Below are 12,634 nucleotides of genomic sequence, written 5' to 3' on the forward strand. Positions count from 1 at the left end.
TACTGTGATGTCACCATGCGAATATGTGTGATGTCACTGGCACTACCGTGTAGCCTTTGGAGCAGTGCCCCCTATACCAGCACCGATCAGTCAGTAGTGTGCTGGATCACAGACAACTGGCTCATATTAGTGATCCCCCTAAATGACAACAACGTGACACCATACGCACACAGGCAGTACACATAATGATATGTTGTCGTCCTGCACATTGAAGAGGTTAATCTATTAAATTTGATTAATTAATAATATATTAATCAGAAAGTTCATTAATCTTTGTAATTACGTGTTTGTACCTTTAAGAAATATTAATATAACAATCTGTTAATTGCACAAGTCATGAAATTATTAGTGATGTGAAAACAATTTGCATTAAATCACATTAAGTGTCATCAGAATTGAAAGAACGTTCTAATATAAAAATAATTATGTTTTAGCATCTTATTGTGAAACAAATTCCTTTATTTTAAATTGCATTTAACCCTTGCTAGTGGGTAAAATACATAAACAAAGTTGTACTCCTAATATTTCATGTGATGTCATCAGATACACAAAATACAGAGCACTACAGATTTATCAGAGTTTACAAACCTGCCCTGGTCACTACATTCTGGGACATGAAGAGTTAACAGGCAGAGCACATACAGTCACGTAACTGCCACGCCCTTGTGCTGAATAGGAAGATAATGTAAGTTTCGTTTCCTGCTGCTGAATTCAAGAATGGCGACTGCTGATCTGAAAGAGGAGCTAACCTGCCCCATCTGCCTGAGCATTTATACAGATCCTGTAAATCTCAGCTGTGGCCATAACTTCTGCCTGGGCTGTATTGAGAGTGTGCTGGGTACCCAGGAGGGGTCTGGGGTTTATTCCTGTCCTGAGTGCAGAAAGAGATTCAGTAACAGACCTGATCTGCAGAGGAACATAGCGCTGTGTAATGTAGTGAAGCATTTACAGATTACTCAGCCAGAGCAAAAAGACACTGGGGTCCTCTGCACTTACTGTATTCACTCTCCTGTACCTGCTGCTAAATCATGTCTGCATTGTGAGGCTTCTCTGTGTGATACCCACCTGAGGGTACACAGCAAGTCTGAGGAACACGTCTTAACTGAACCCACCACTTCCTGGGGTAACAGAAAATGCTACAAACACAGAGAGCTGCTGAAATATTACTGCACTGAGGATGCTGCCTGTATTTGTGCGTCCTGCTCCCTGGCCGGAGAGCACAGGGGACACCAGGTGGAGCTGCTGAATGAGGCTTCTGAGAAGAAGAAAGAGAAACTGAGAAATGTTCTGCAGAAACTGACCACAAAGAGAGAGAAGACTGAGAAAAGAGTCCAGAGTCTGCAGAAGCACAGGAGAGGGGTGCAAGAGAAAGCAGCTGGTGTAACAGAGCGACTCACTGCCCTGATTAGGGACATCAGGAAACAGCTGGAAGACCTAGAGAAGCGAGTCCTGAGTGACATCACCCGGCAGCAGGAGAAGATTTTACTCCCAATCTCTGATCTGATCCAGCAGCTGGAAAAAGAGAAGGACGAGCTGACCAGGAAGATGAGTCACATTGAGGAGCTGTACAACATGACTGACCCATTAACTGTCCTACAAGAACAGGAATCACACAGAGATGACTTTTTGGATGCTGAGAAGGGTGATAATGAGGTCACACAGAGAGGTGATAAACAGGTCCCTGCTGGGGGGGATTTAGATGAGGATCTGATCTCAGTGACCTTATACAGAGGTTTAGCTGATATTGTGACTGATGTAAAGAGAGGGCTCTATATGCAGGTGACATCAGACATATTACTGGATATAAACACAGCTAATAATGATGTTATTGTATCAGGTGATCTGAAAACTGTATCCTGGTCAGATATAAACCAGCAGCGACCAGAAACACCAGAGAGATTTACAGATTATCCTCAGGTATTAAGCACCAGGAGCTTTTCCTCAGGAGGACATTACTGGGAAGTGCAGATCAGTAAATCAGGGGTCTGGCGTGTAGGGGTTTGTTATACCAGTATGGAGAGGGGAGGAGATCAGTCACTGATAGGAGATAATAACAAGTCCTGGTGTTTGAGGGGTTATAATAAAGATCTTTCAGTGAGACATAACACAATAATCACCTCATTACACCCCCCTCTATCATGTGACACAGTAGGAATACTGCTGGACTATGAGGCTGGGCGTCTGACCTTTTATGAGCTGTGTGACCCGATCAGACACTTACAAACCGTCACTGTCACCTTCACTGAGCCTCTTCATGCTGCATTCTGTGTATGGTGTGATGGTGTCTGTGTGAGAACCCTGCACTAGATACACTGTCACATAATAATAATGCTGCATTCTGTGTATATAAAGATGGTGCCTGGGTGAGAATCCTGCACTAGATACACTGTCACATAATAATAATAATGCTGCATTCTGTGTATATAAAGATGGTACCTGTGTGAGAATCCTGCGCCTGATACGCTGTCACATAATAATAATGCTGCATTCTGTGTTTATAAAGATGGTGCCTGGGTGAGAATCCTGCACTAGATACACTGTCACATAATAATAATAATGCTGCATTCTGTGTATATAAAGATGGTGCCTGGGTGAGAATCCTGCACTAGATACACTGTCACATAATAATAATGCTGCATTCTGTGTATATAAAGATGGTGCCTGGGTGAGAATCCTGCACTAGATACACTGTCACATAATAATAATGCTGCATTCTGTGTATATAAAGATGGTGCCTGGGTGAGAATCCTGCACTAGATACACTGTCACATAATAATAATGCTGCTGCCTGTGTATATAAAGATGGTGCCTGTGTGAGAATCCTGCACTAGATACACTGTCACATAATAATAATGCTGCATTCTGTGTATATAAAGATGGTGCCTGTGTGAGAATCCTGCACTAGATACACTGTCACATAATAATAATGCTGCATTCTGTGTATATAAAGATGGTGCCTGTATGAGAATCCTGCACTAGATACACTGTCACATAATAATAATGCTGCATTCTGTGTATATAAAGATGGTGCCTGTGTGAAAATCCTGCGCTAGATACACTGTCACATAATAATAATGCTGCATTCTTTTTATATAAAGATGGTACCTGTGTGAGAATCCTGCACTAGATACACTGTCACATAATAATAATGCTGCATTCTGTGTATATAAAGATGGTGCCTGTGTGAGAATCCTGTGCTAAATACACTGTCACATAATAATAATGCTGCATTCTGTGTATATAAAGATGGTGTCTGTATGAGAATCCTGCACTAGATACACTGTCACATAATAATAATGCTGCATTCTGTGTATATAAAGATGGTGCCTGTGTGAGAATCCTGCACTAGATACACTGTCACATAATAATAATGCTGCATTCTGCGTATATAAAGATGGTGCCTGTGTGAGAATCCTGCACTAGATACACTGTCACATAATAATACTTCATTCTGTGTATATAAAGATGGTGCCTGGGTGAGAATCCCGCGCTAGCTACACTGATAATAATAATAATGTTGCATTCTGTGTATATAAAGATGGTGCCTGGGTGAGAATCCTGCACTAGATAAACTGTCACATAATAATAATGCTGCATTCTGTGTATATAAAGATGGTGCCTGTGTGAGAATCCTGCACTAGATACACTGTCACATAATAATAATGCTGCATTCTGTGTATGGCATAATGGTGCCTATGTGAGAATCCTGCACTAGATACACTATCACATAATAATAATGCTGCATTCTGTGTATATAAAGATGGTGCCTGTGTGAGAATCCTGCACTAGATACACTGTCACATAATAATAATGCTGCATTCTGTGTATATAAAGATGGTGTCTGTGTGAGAATCCTGCGCTAGATACACTGTCACATAATAATAATGCTGCATTCTGTGTATATAAAGATGGTGTCTGTGTGAGAATCCTGTGCTAGATACACTGTCACATAATAATAATGCTGCATTCTGTGTATATAAAGATGGTGTCTGTGTGAGAATCATGCGCTAGATACACTGTCACATAATAATAATGCTGCATTCTTTGTATATAAAGATGGTACCTGTGTGAGAATCCTGCACTAGATACACTGTCACATAATAATAATGCTGCATTCTTTGTATATAAAGATGGTACCTGTGTGAGAATCCTGTGCTAGATACACTGTCACATAATAATAATGCTGCATTCTGTGTATATAAAGATGGTGCCTGGGTGAGAATCCTGCGCTAGATACACTGTCACATAATAATAATGCTGCATTCTGTGTATATAAAGATGGAGCCTGTGTGAGAATCCTGTGCTAGATACACTGTCACATAATAATAATGCTGCATTCTGTGTATATAAAGATGGTGCCTGTGTGAGAATCCTGCACTAGATACACTGTCAAATAATAATAATGCTGCATTCTGTGTATATAAAGATGGTACCTGGGTGAGAATCCTGCACTAGATACACTGTCACATAATAATAATCCTGCATTCTGTGTATATAAAGATGGTGCCTGTGTGAGAATCCTGCACTAGATACACTGTCACATAATAATAATGCTGCATTCTGTGTATATAAAGATGGTGTCTGTGTGAGAATCCTGCGCTAGATACACTGCCACATAATAATAATGCTGCATTCTGTGTATATAAAGATGATGCCTGTGTGAGAATCCTGCACTAGATACACTGTCATAAAATAATAATGCTGCATTCTGTGTATATAAAGATGGTGCCTGGGTGAGAATCCTGCGCTAGCTACACTGATAATAATAATAATGTTGCATTCTGTGTATATAAAGATGGTGCCTGGGTGAGAATCCTGCACTAGATACACTGTCACATAATAATAATGCTGCATTCTGTGTATATAAAGATGGTGCCTGTGTGAGAATCCTGCACTAGATACACTGTCACATAATAATAATGCTGTATTCTGTGTATATAAAGATGGTGCCTGGGTGAGAATCCTGCACTAGATACACTGTCACATAATAATAATGCTGCATTCTGTGTATATAAAGATGGTGCCTGTGTGAGAGTCCTGCACTATATATACTGTCACATAATAATAATGCTGCATTCTGTGTATATAAAGATGGTGCCTGTGTGAGAATCCTGTGCTAGATACACTGTCACATAATAATAATGCTGATGCCTGTGTATATAAAGATGGTGCCTGGGTGAGAATCCTTCACTAGATACACTGTCACATAATAATAATGCTGATGCCTGTGTATATAAAGATGGTGCCTGTGTGAGAATCCTGTGCTAGATACACTGTCACATAATAATAATGCTGATGCCTGTGTATATAAAGATGGTGCCTGGGTGAGAATCCTGCACTAGATACACTGTCACATAATAATAATGCTGCATTCTGTGTATATAAAGATGGTGACTGGGTGAGAATCCTGCACTAGATACACTGTCACATAATAATAATGCTGCATTCTGTGTATATAAAGATGGTGACTGGGTGAGAATCCTGCACTAGATACACTGTCACATAATAATAATAATAATGCTGCATTCTGTGTATATAAAGATGGTGCCTGTGTGAGAATCCTGCACTAGATACACTGTCAATATTGCTGCATTCTGTGTATATAAAGATGGTGCCTGTGTGAGAATCCTGAGCTAGATACACTGTCACATAATAATAATGCTGCATTCTGTGTATATAAATATGGTGCCTGGGTGAGAATACTGCACTAGATACACTGTCACATAATAATAATGCTGCATTCTGTGTATATAAAGATGGTACCTGTGTGAGAACCCTGCACTAGATACACTGTCACATAATAATAATGCTGCATTCTGTGTATATAAAGATGGTACCTGTGTGAGAATCCTGCGCTAGATACACTGTCACATAATAATAATGCTGCTGCATTCTGTGTAGATAAAGATGGTGCCTGTGTAAGAATCCTGCACTAGATACACTGTCACATAATAATAATGCTGCATTCTGTGTATATAAAGATGGTGCCTGGGTGAGAATCCTGCACTAGATACACTGTCACATAATAATAATGCTGCATTCTGTGTATATAAAGATGGTGCCTGTGTGAGAATCCTGCACTAGATACACTGTCACATAATAATAATGCTGCATTTTGGGTATGGGGTGATGGTGCCTAGGTGAGAATCCTGCACTAGATACACTGTCACATAATAATAATGCTGCATTCTGTGTATATAAAGATGGTGCCTGGGTGAGAATCCTGCACTAGATACACTGTCACATAATAATAATGCTGCATTCTGTGTATATAAAGATGGTGCCTGTGTAAAAATCCTGCACTAGATACACTGTCACATAATAATAATGCTGCATTCTGTGTATATAAAGATGGTGCCTGGGTGAGAATCCTGCGCTAGATACACTGTCACATAATAATAATGCTGCATTCTGTGTATATAAAGATGGTGCCTGGGTGAGAATCCTGCACTAGATACACTGTCACATAATAATAATGCTGCATTCTGTGTATATAAAGATGGTGCCTGTGTGAGAATCCTGCACTAGATACACTGTCACATAATAATAATGCTGCATTCTGTGTATATAAAGATGGTACCTGTGTGAGAATCCTGTGCTAGATACACTGTCACATAATAATAATGCTGCATTCTGTGTATATAAAGATGGCGCCTGTATGAGAATCCTGCACTAGATACACTGTCACATAATAATAATGCTGCATTCTGTGTATATAAAGATGGTGTCTGTGTGAGAATCCTGTGCTAGATACACTGTCACATAATAATAATGCTGCATTCTGTGTATATAAAGATGGCGCCTGTATGAGAATCCTGCACTAGATACACTGTCACATAATAATAATGCTGCATTCTGTGTATATAAAGATGGTGCCTGGGTGAGAATCCTGCACTAGATACACTGATAATAATAATAATGCTGCATTCTGTGTATATAAAGATGGTGCCTGTGTGAGAATCCTGCACTAGATACACTGTCACATAATAATAATGCTGCATTCTGTGTATATAAAGATGGTGCCTGTGTGTGAATCCTGCACTAGATACACTGTCACATAATAATAATGCTGCATTCTGTGTATATAAAGATGGTACCTGGGTGAGAATCCTGCACTAGCTACACTGTCACATAATAATAATGCTGCATTCTGTGTATATAAAGATGGTGCCTGTGTGAGAATCCTGCACTAGATACACTGTCACATAATAATAATGCTGCATTCTGTGTATATAAAGATGGTGCCTGTGTGAGAATCCTGCACTAGATACACTGATAATAATAATAATGCTGCATTCTGTGTATATAAAGATGGTGCCTGTGTGAGAATCCTGCGCTAGATACACTGATAATAATAATAATGCTGCTGCCTGTGAACCAGTGATGTCTGTGTATTGTGCACATTGTGTATGAACTGGGGATGAAATAAAATAAGATATTTGTGCATGAAAGTCTGGGCTCCTTATGTTACTATAAGCAGGTGTAGGCAGGGGGCCATTAGGGAAGGGGTCCGACTCCCACCTGACTGGTATTTTACTGGTAGCAGCAAGTTCCCATCCCTCTAAAGCAGTGATCCGATCAGCCAATCAGATTGAGCTTGCATTCTATTGGCTGATCAGAACAGCCAATAGAATGCGAGCTCAATCTGATTGGCTGATCGAATCAGCCAATCGGATTGAACTTGATTCTGATTGGCTGATTCCATCAGCCAATCAGAATATTCCTACCTTAATTCCGATTGGCTGATAGAATCCTATCAGCCAATCGGAATTCGAGGGACGCCATCTTGGATGACGTCATTTAAAAGAACCGTCATTCGTCGTTCAGTCGTCGCCAAGGATGGATGTTCCGCGTCGGAGGTCTTCAGGATCCTGCCGCTCCGCTCCGGATGGATGACAATAGAAGATCCCGCTTGGATGAAGACTTCAATCGGATGGAAGACCTCTTCTGCCCCGCTTGGATGAAGACTTCAGCCGGATCATGGACCTCTTCAGCTCCCGCTTGGATGAAGACTTCAGCCGGATCATGGACCTCTTCAGCCCCCCCGCTTGGGCTTGGATCAGGACATCGGAGGAGCTCTTCAGGACGGATCGGTGAACCTGGTAGGGTGAAGACAAGGTAGGAAGATCTTCAGGGGCTTAGTGTTAGGTTTATTTAAGGGGGGTTTGGGTTAGATTAGGGGTATGTGGGTGGTGGGTTGTAATGTTGGGGGGGGGGTATTGTATGTTTTATTTTACAGGCAAAAGAGCTGAATTTCTTGGGGCATGCCCCGCAAAGGGCCCTGTTCAGGGCTGGTAAGGTAAAAGAGCTTTGAAATGTAGTAATTTAGAATAGGGTAGGGCATTTTTTTATTTTGGGGGTCTTTGTTATTTTATTAGGGGGCTTAGAGTAGGTGTAATTAGTTTAAAATTGTTGTAATATTTTTCTTATGTTTGTAAATATTTTTTTATTTTTTGTAACTTAGTTCTTTTTTATTTTTTGTACTTTAGTTAGTTTATTTCATTGTAGTTATTTGTAGGAATTGTATTTAATTTATTTATTGATAGTGTAGTGTTAGGTTTAATTGTAGGTAATTGTAGGTATTTTATTTAATTAATTTAATGATAGTATAGTGTTAGGTTTAATTGTAACTTAGGTTAGGATTTATTTTACAGGTAATTTTGTATTTATTTTAACTAGGTAACTATTAAATAGTTCTTAACTATTTAATAGCTATTGTACCTGGTTAAAATAATTACAAAGTTGCCTGTAAAATAAATATTAATCCTAAAATAGCTACAATGTAATTATAATTTATATTGTAGCTATATTAGGATTTATTTTACAGGTAAGTATTTAGCTTTAAATAGGAATAATTTATTTAATAAGAGATAATTAATTTCGTTAGATGTAAATTATATTTAACTTAGGGGGGTGTTAGTGTTAGGGTTAGACTTAGCTTTAGGGGTTAATACATTTATTAGAATAGCGGTGAGCTCCGGTCGGCAGATTAGGGGTTAATAATTGAAGTTAGGTGTCGGCGATGTTAGGAAGGGCAGATTAGGGGTTAATACTATTTATTATAGGGTTAGTGAGGCGGATTAGGGGTTAATACATTTATTATAGTAGCGGTGCGGTCCGCTCGGCAGATTAGGGGTTAATAAGTGTAGGCAGGTGGAGGCGACGTTGAGGGGGGCAGATTAGGGGTTAATAAATATAATATAGGGGTCGGCGGTGTTAGGGGCAGCAGATTAGGGGTACATAGCTATAATGTAGGTGGCGGCGCTTTGCGGTCGGCAGATTAGGGGTTAATTATTGTAAGTAGCTGGCGGCGACGTTGTGGGGGGCAGGTTAGGGGTTAATAAATATAATACAGGGGTCGGCGGTGTTAGGGGCAGCAGATTAGGGGTACATAGGGATAACTTAGCTGGCGGCGCTTTGCGGTCGGCAGATTAGGGGTTAAAAAAAAATTCGAGTGGCGGCGATGTGGGGGGACCTCGGTTTATGGGTACATAAGTAGTTTATGGGTGTTAGTGTACTTTAGAGTACAGTAGTTAAGAGCTTTATGAACCTGCGTTAGCCCAGAAAGCTCTTAACTCCTGTTTTTTTTCTGCAGCTGGAGTTTTGTCGTTAGATTTCTAACGCTCACTTCAGACACGACTCTAAATACCGGAGTAAGAAAGATCCCATTGAAAAGATAGGATACGCAATTGGCGTAAGGGGATCTGCGGTATGGAAAAGTCGCGGCTGGAAAGTGAGCGTTAGACCCTTTTTTGAGTGACTCCAAATACCTGAGGGCGGTAAAAACCAGCGTTAGTAGCCTCTAACGCTGGTTTTCACGGCTATCGCCCAACTCTAAATCTAGGCCATTGTTAGTTCAATATTCAAATCTAAACATAGTCTTCAGTTTTTATAATTGTACAATTGTGCTGTTGTTTCCTATTAACCTAAAAAATGAGAGAATAAAAATAAAAATAAACAAAGAAGAGAGAAAGAAAAAAAAAAAAGGGGGGAAGGGGAAAGGGAGAGATTCCAATGTTTCCAGCTCCACATCACAGCCTTCTTTCTGTTTTTTCTTTATCTGAATACAGACACATTATTAATACCAGGCATAGGGGAAAATATTATTCAGAACCAGGGTTCCAAAAAAATCCGATTTGTGAAAACATTTTGTTAGTGAATATTGTAAGTTACTAGGCTGATCTAAAATTAGAGTAAGCCATTTATCAAAAATGTTTTGAATCTGATTATGTAGTAATGAATTGGTGTTTAGTTGTTCGAACATAATTTGTGAGTAGACTGCTTGTTTAAACAATGAGAATGGAGGGGCAGTCTTTTTTTTCCCAATACCTAAGAATTAAATTACGACCTAGCAAGATTAATGTATCTATAGTTTTGGAAAATTTAGTGGTGGTCTCACTGGTTAAGAAAAAAACTTGGTATATATCTAATGTAAAGTTCTCATGTATGACCTTGGAAGACCAGTAAAATATTTTAAGCCAGAACTGCCTAATTTTAGAACAAAACCAAAAACAGTGTAAGAGGTCGGCATCAGTTTTCTTACACTTGCAACAATCACCTAGTTTGTTACCTGTCCACTTAGCTAGTATTCTCAGTGTGATGTATGAATTATAATTAGTTTGATGTGAGATTCTTTCCAAGAAGTAGGTACTTTGGCCTCTCTTACCCGTTTAATGCTAGATTTTATTTTTTCTAGTGTTATTTCTTGGAAATGAGGGCGCCAAGTACCAGCTAAAGTTTCTAGACCCAGTTGTCCTTGCTTCGACATTAGAATATCATAAATTAACGAGATATTATGGATGCCATTTTTATGTAAAGTGATATAATCTCTAAGGTCACCAAAATTTCTATAATCTTGTCTGATATTTTGTAATCCGTTTATGAAATGTCTAAATTGAAGATACGCAAAGAAATTTTGATTTGATAAATTATATTCTTGAAGAATAGATTCAAATGTTCTTATTTTGCACTCATTATCAAGGACCTGCGAGATATAGATTAACCCTTTCTCTTCCCATTTTCTAAAAGTTTCAGAAGTCAGACCTGGCGGGAATATATTATTACCTCTAATAGGGAGGTATGAAGATATTCGATAGTCTATGTCTAGGGCGGCACATAACTTTTGCCACGCTGAGACCACATTGCGGATAACCAAAAGTTTTTTAATATGTGCTGGTAGTTGTGCAACTGGGCAGTGGATAATAGCTTTGAGTTAAAAGGGAGTGACCAGATGTCTTTCAATTAGAGGATTTGTGAAGTAACTAGTGTCTGTAATCCAATCACAGGCAGAGCGTGCTAGTATAGAAATATTATACCATTTTATATCAGGAAGGGCGAAGCCTCCAAATTCTGATGTTTGATGCAATTTAGCTCGAGATAGATAATGTCTTTTTCTGTTCCACACAAAAGATGAGCAGTTTTTATTGAAGAGTCTTAAGTCTTTATTAGAAATGAAAAGAGGGAGGTTCTGGAGAAGATATATTAATTGTGGGAGGAGCACAGACTTAATTAACATAATTCTGGCTGAGAGGGAGATAGGGAATACAGTCCATCTACTAAGTTTCTCAGATGCATTTAGAAAAAAGGTAGAAAACTTATTGTTGTACCAGAAATTAGGATTTCTGTGTAAATTGATTCCAAGATACTTCATACTTTCTGTAACCTGAAAAGGATGATCCTTACAACTATCTTTATTTTGATGGATCCATAGAATTTCAGATTTACTCAGATTTAATTTATATCCCGAGAAAGAACTAAATTGTTTAAATATATTTATGGTTAGAGGGATACTAACTTTAGTGTTTTGTAGGAATAATAATAAATCATCCGCATAAAGCGATAGAACAAATCGTTGATCTCTGATTTCTAAACCTTGTATGGTATCTCTTAAAAAAATTGCGAGAGGTTCTATGGCGATGTTGAATAGAAGGGGTGAGAGGGGACATCCCTGTCTCGTCCCTTTATGAATATGAAACCTAGGGGTTGGAAGACCATTAACTAAAATATAGGAAGTAGGTGAATTATAAATAGACCTAATCAGTGAGAAAAAATTCCCATTGAAACCAAATCTATCAAGAGCAGTATATAAGTGGTCCCAGGTCACTGAGTCAAAAGCCTTCTCGGCGTCGGCTGTTAGCAGCGCACAATCTTGTTTTATGCCTTGTTTGCTCTCTTGCACATTAGTCCAGAAATATTCTAGTATAGTGGTAACACGGCGTATATTTCTAATAGAGGATCTCCCAGGCATAAAGCCGGATTGGTCCTCATGTATTATTTGTTCTATACCTGATTTAAGCCTTTTTGCCATTATGGAAGTAAGTAATTTGTAATCCACATTCAAAAGTGATATGGGTCTATAAGAAGCTGGCTCAAGAGGGTCTTTGCCTTTCTTAAGTATTAATGTAACAGCCGACGCCGAGAAATGTCCTGACATAGGTTTCCCTGCTATGAAATATTCATTAAACAATTTGACCAAGATAGGGAGTACTTCACTTCGCATAATCTTATAGAACTCTGATGGGAGCTGGTCAGGGCCGGGGGCTTTGTTGGTTTTAGTATAGTCTATCGCCTCGGCCACTTCTTCCAAAGTTATAGGACTATTTAAAGCTTCTCGAAAAGATGGAGACATTTTAGG

At 39.0% G+C, this 12,634-nt stretch overlaps 1 protein-coding gene across 1 annotated transcript; it reads left to right on the plus strand.

The window, feature by feature from the left end:
* Nucleotides 1-717: 717 nt before the first annotated feature.
* LOC128667170 (E3 ubiquitin/ISG15 ligase TRIM25-like) lies at nt 718-5,637 on the plus strand. The gene is made up of 2 exons (XM_053722101.1): nt 718-2,275; nt 5,609-5,637. Exons 1-2 carry the CDS (start codon nt 718-720, stop codon nt 5,635-5,637), a joined length of 1,587 nt encoding a protein of 528 aa, XP_053578076.1.
* The last annotated feature ends 6,997 nt before the right edge of the window (nt 5,638-12,634 follow it).

This window comes from Bombina bombina, chromosome 7, assembly GCF_027579735.1.
Source record: "Bombina bombina isolate aBomBom1 chromosome 7, aBomBom1.pri, whole genome shotgun sequence".
Classification (NCBI taxonomy): Eukaryota; Metazoa; Chordata; class Amphibia; order Anura; family Bombinatoridae; genus Bombina; species Bombina bombina.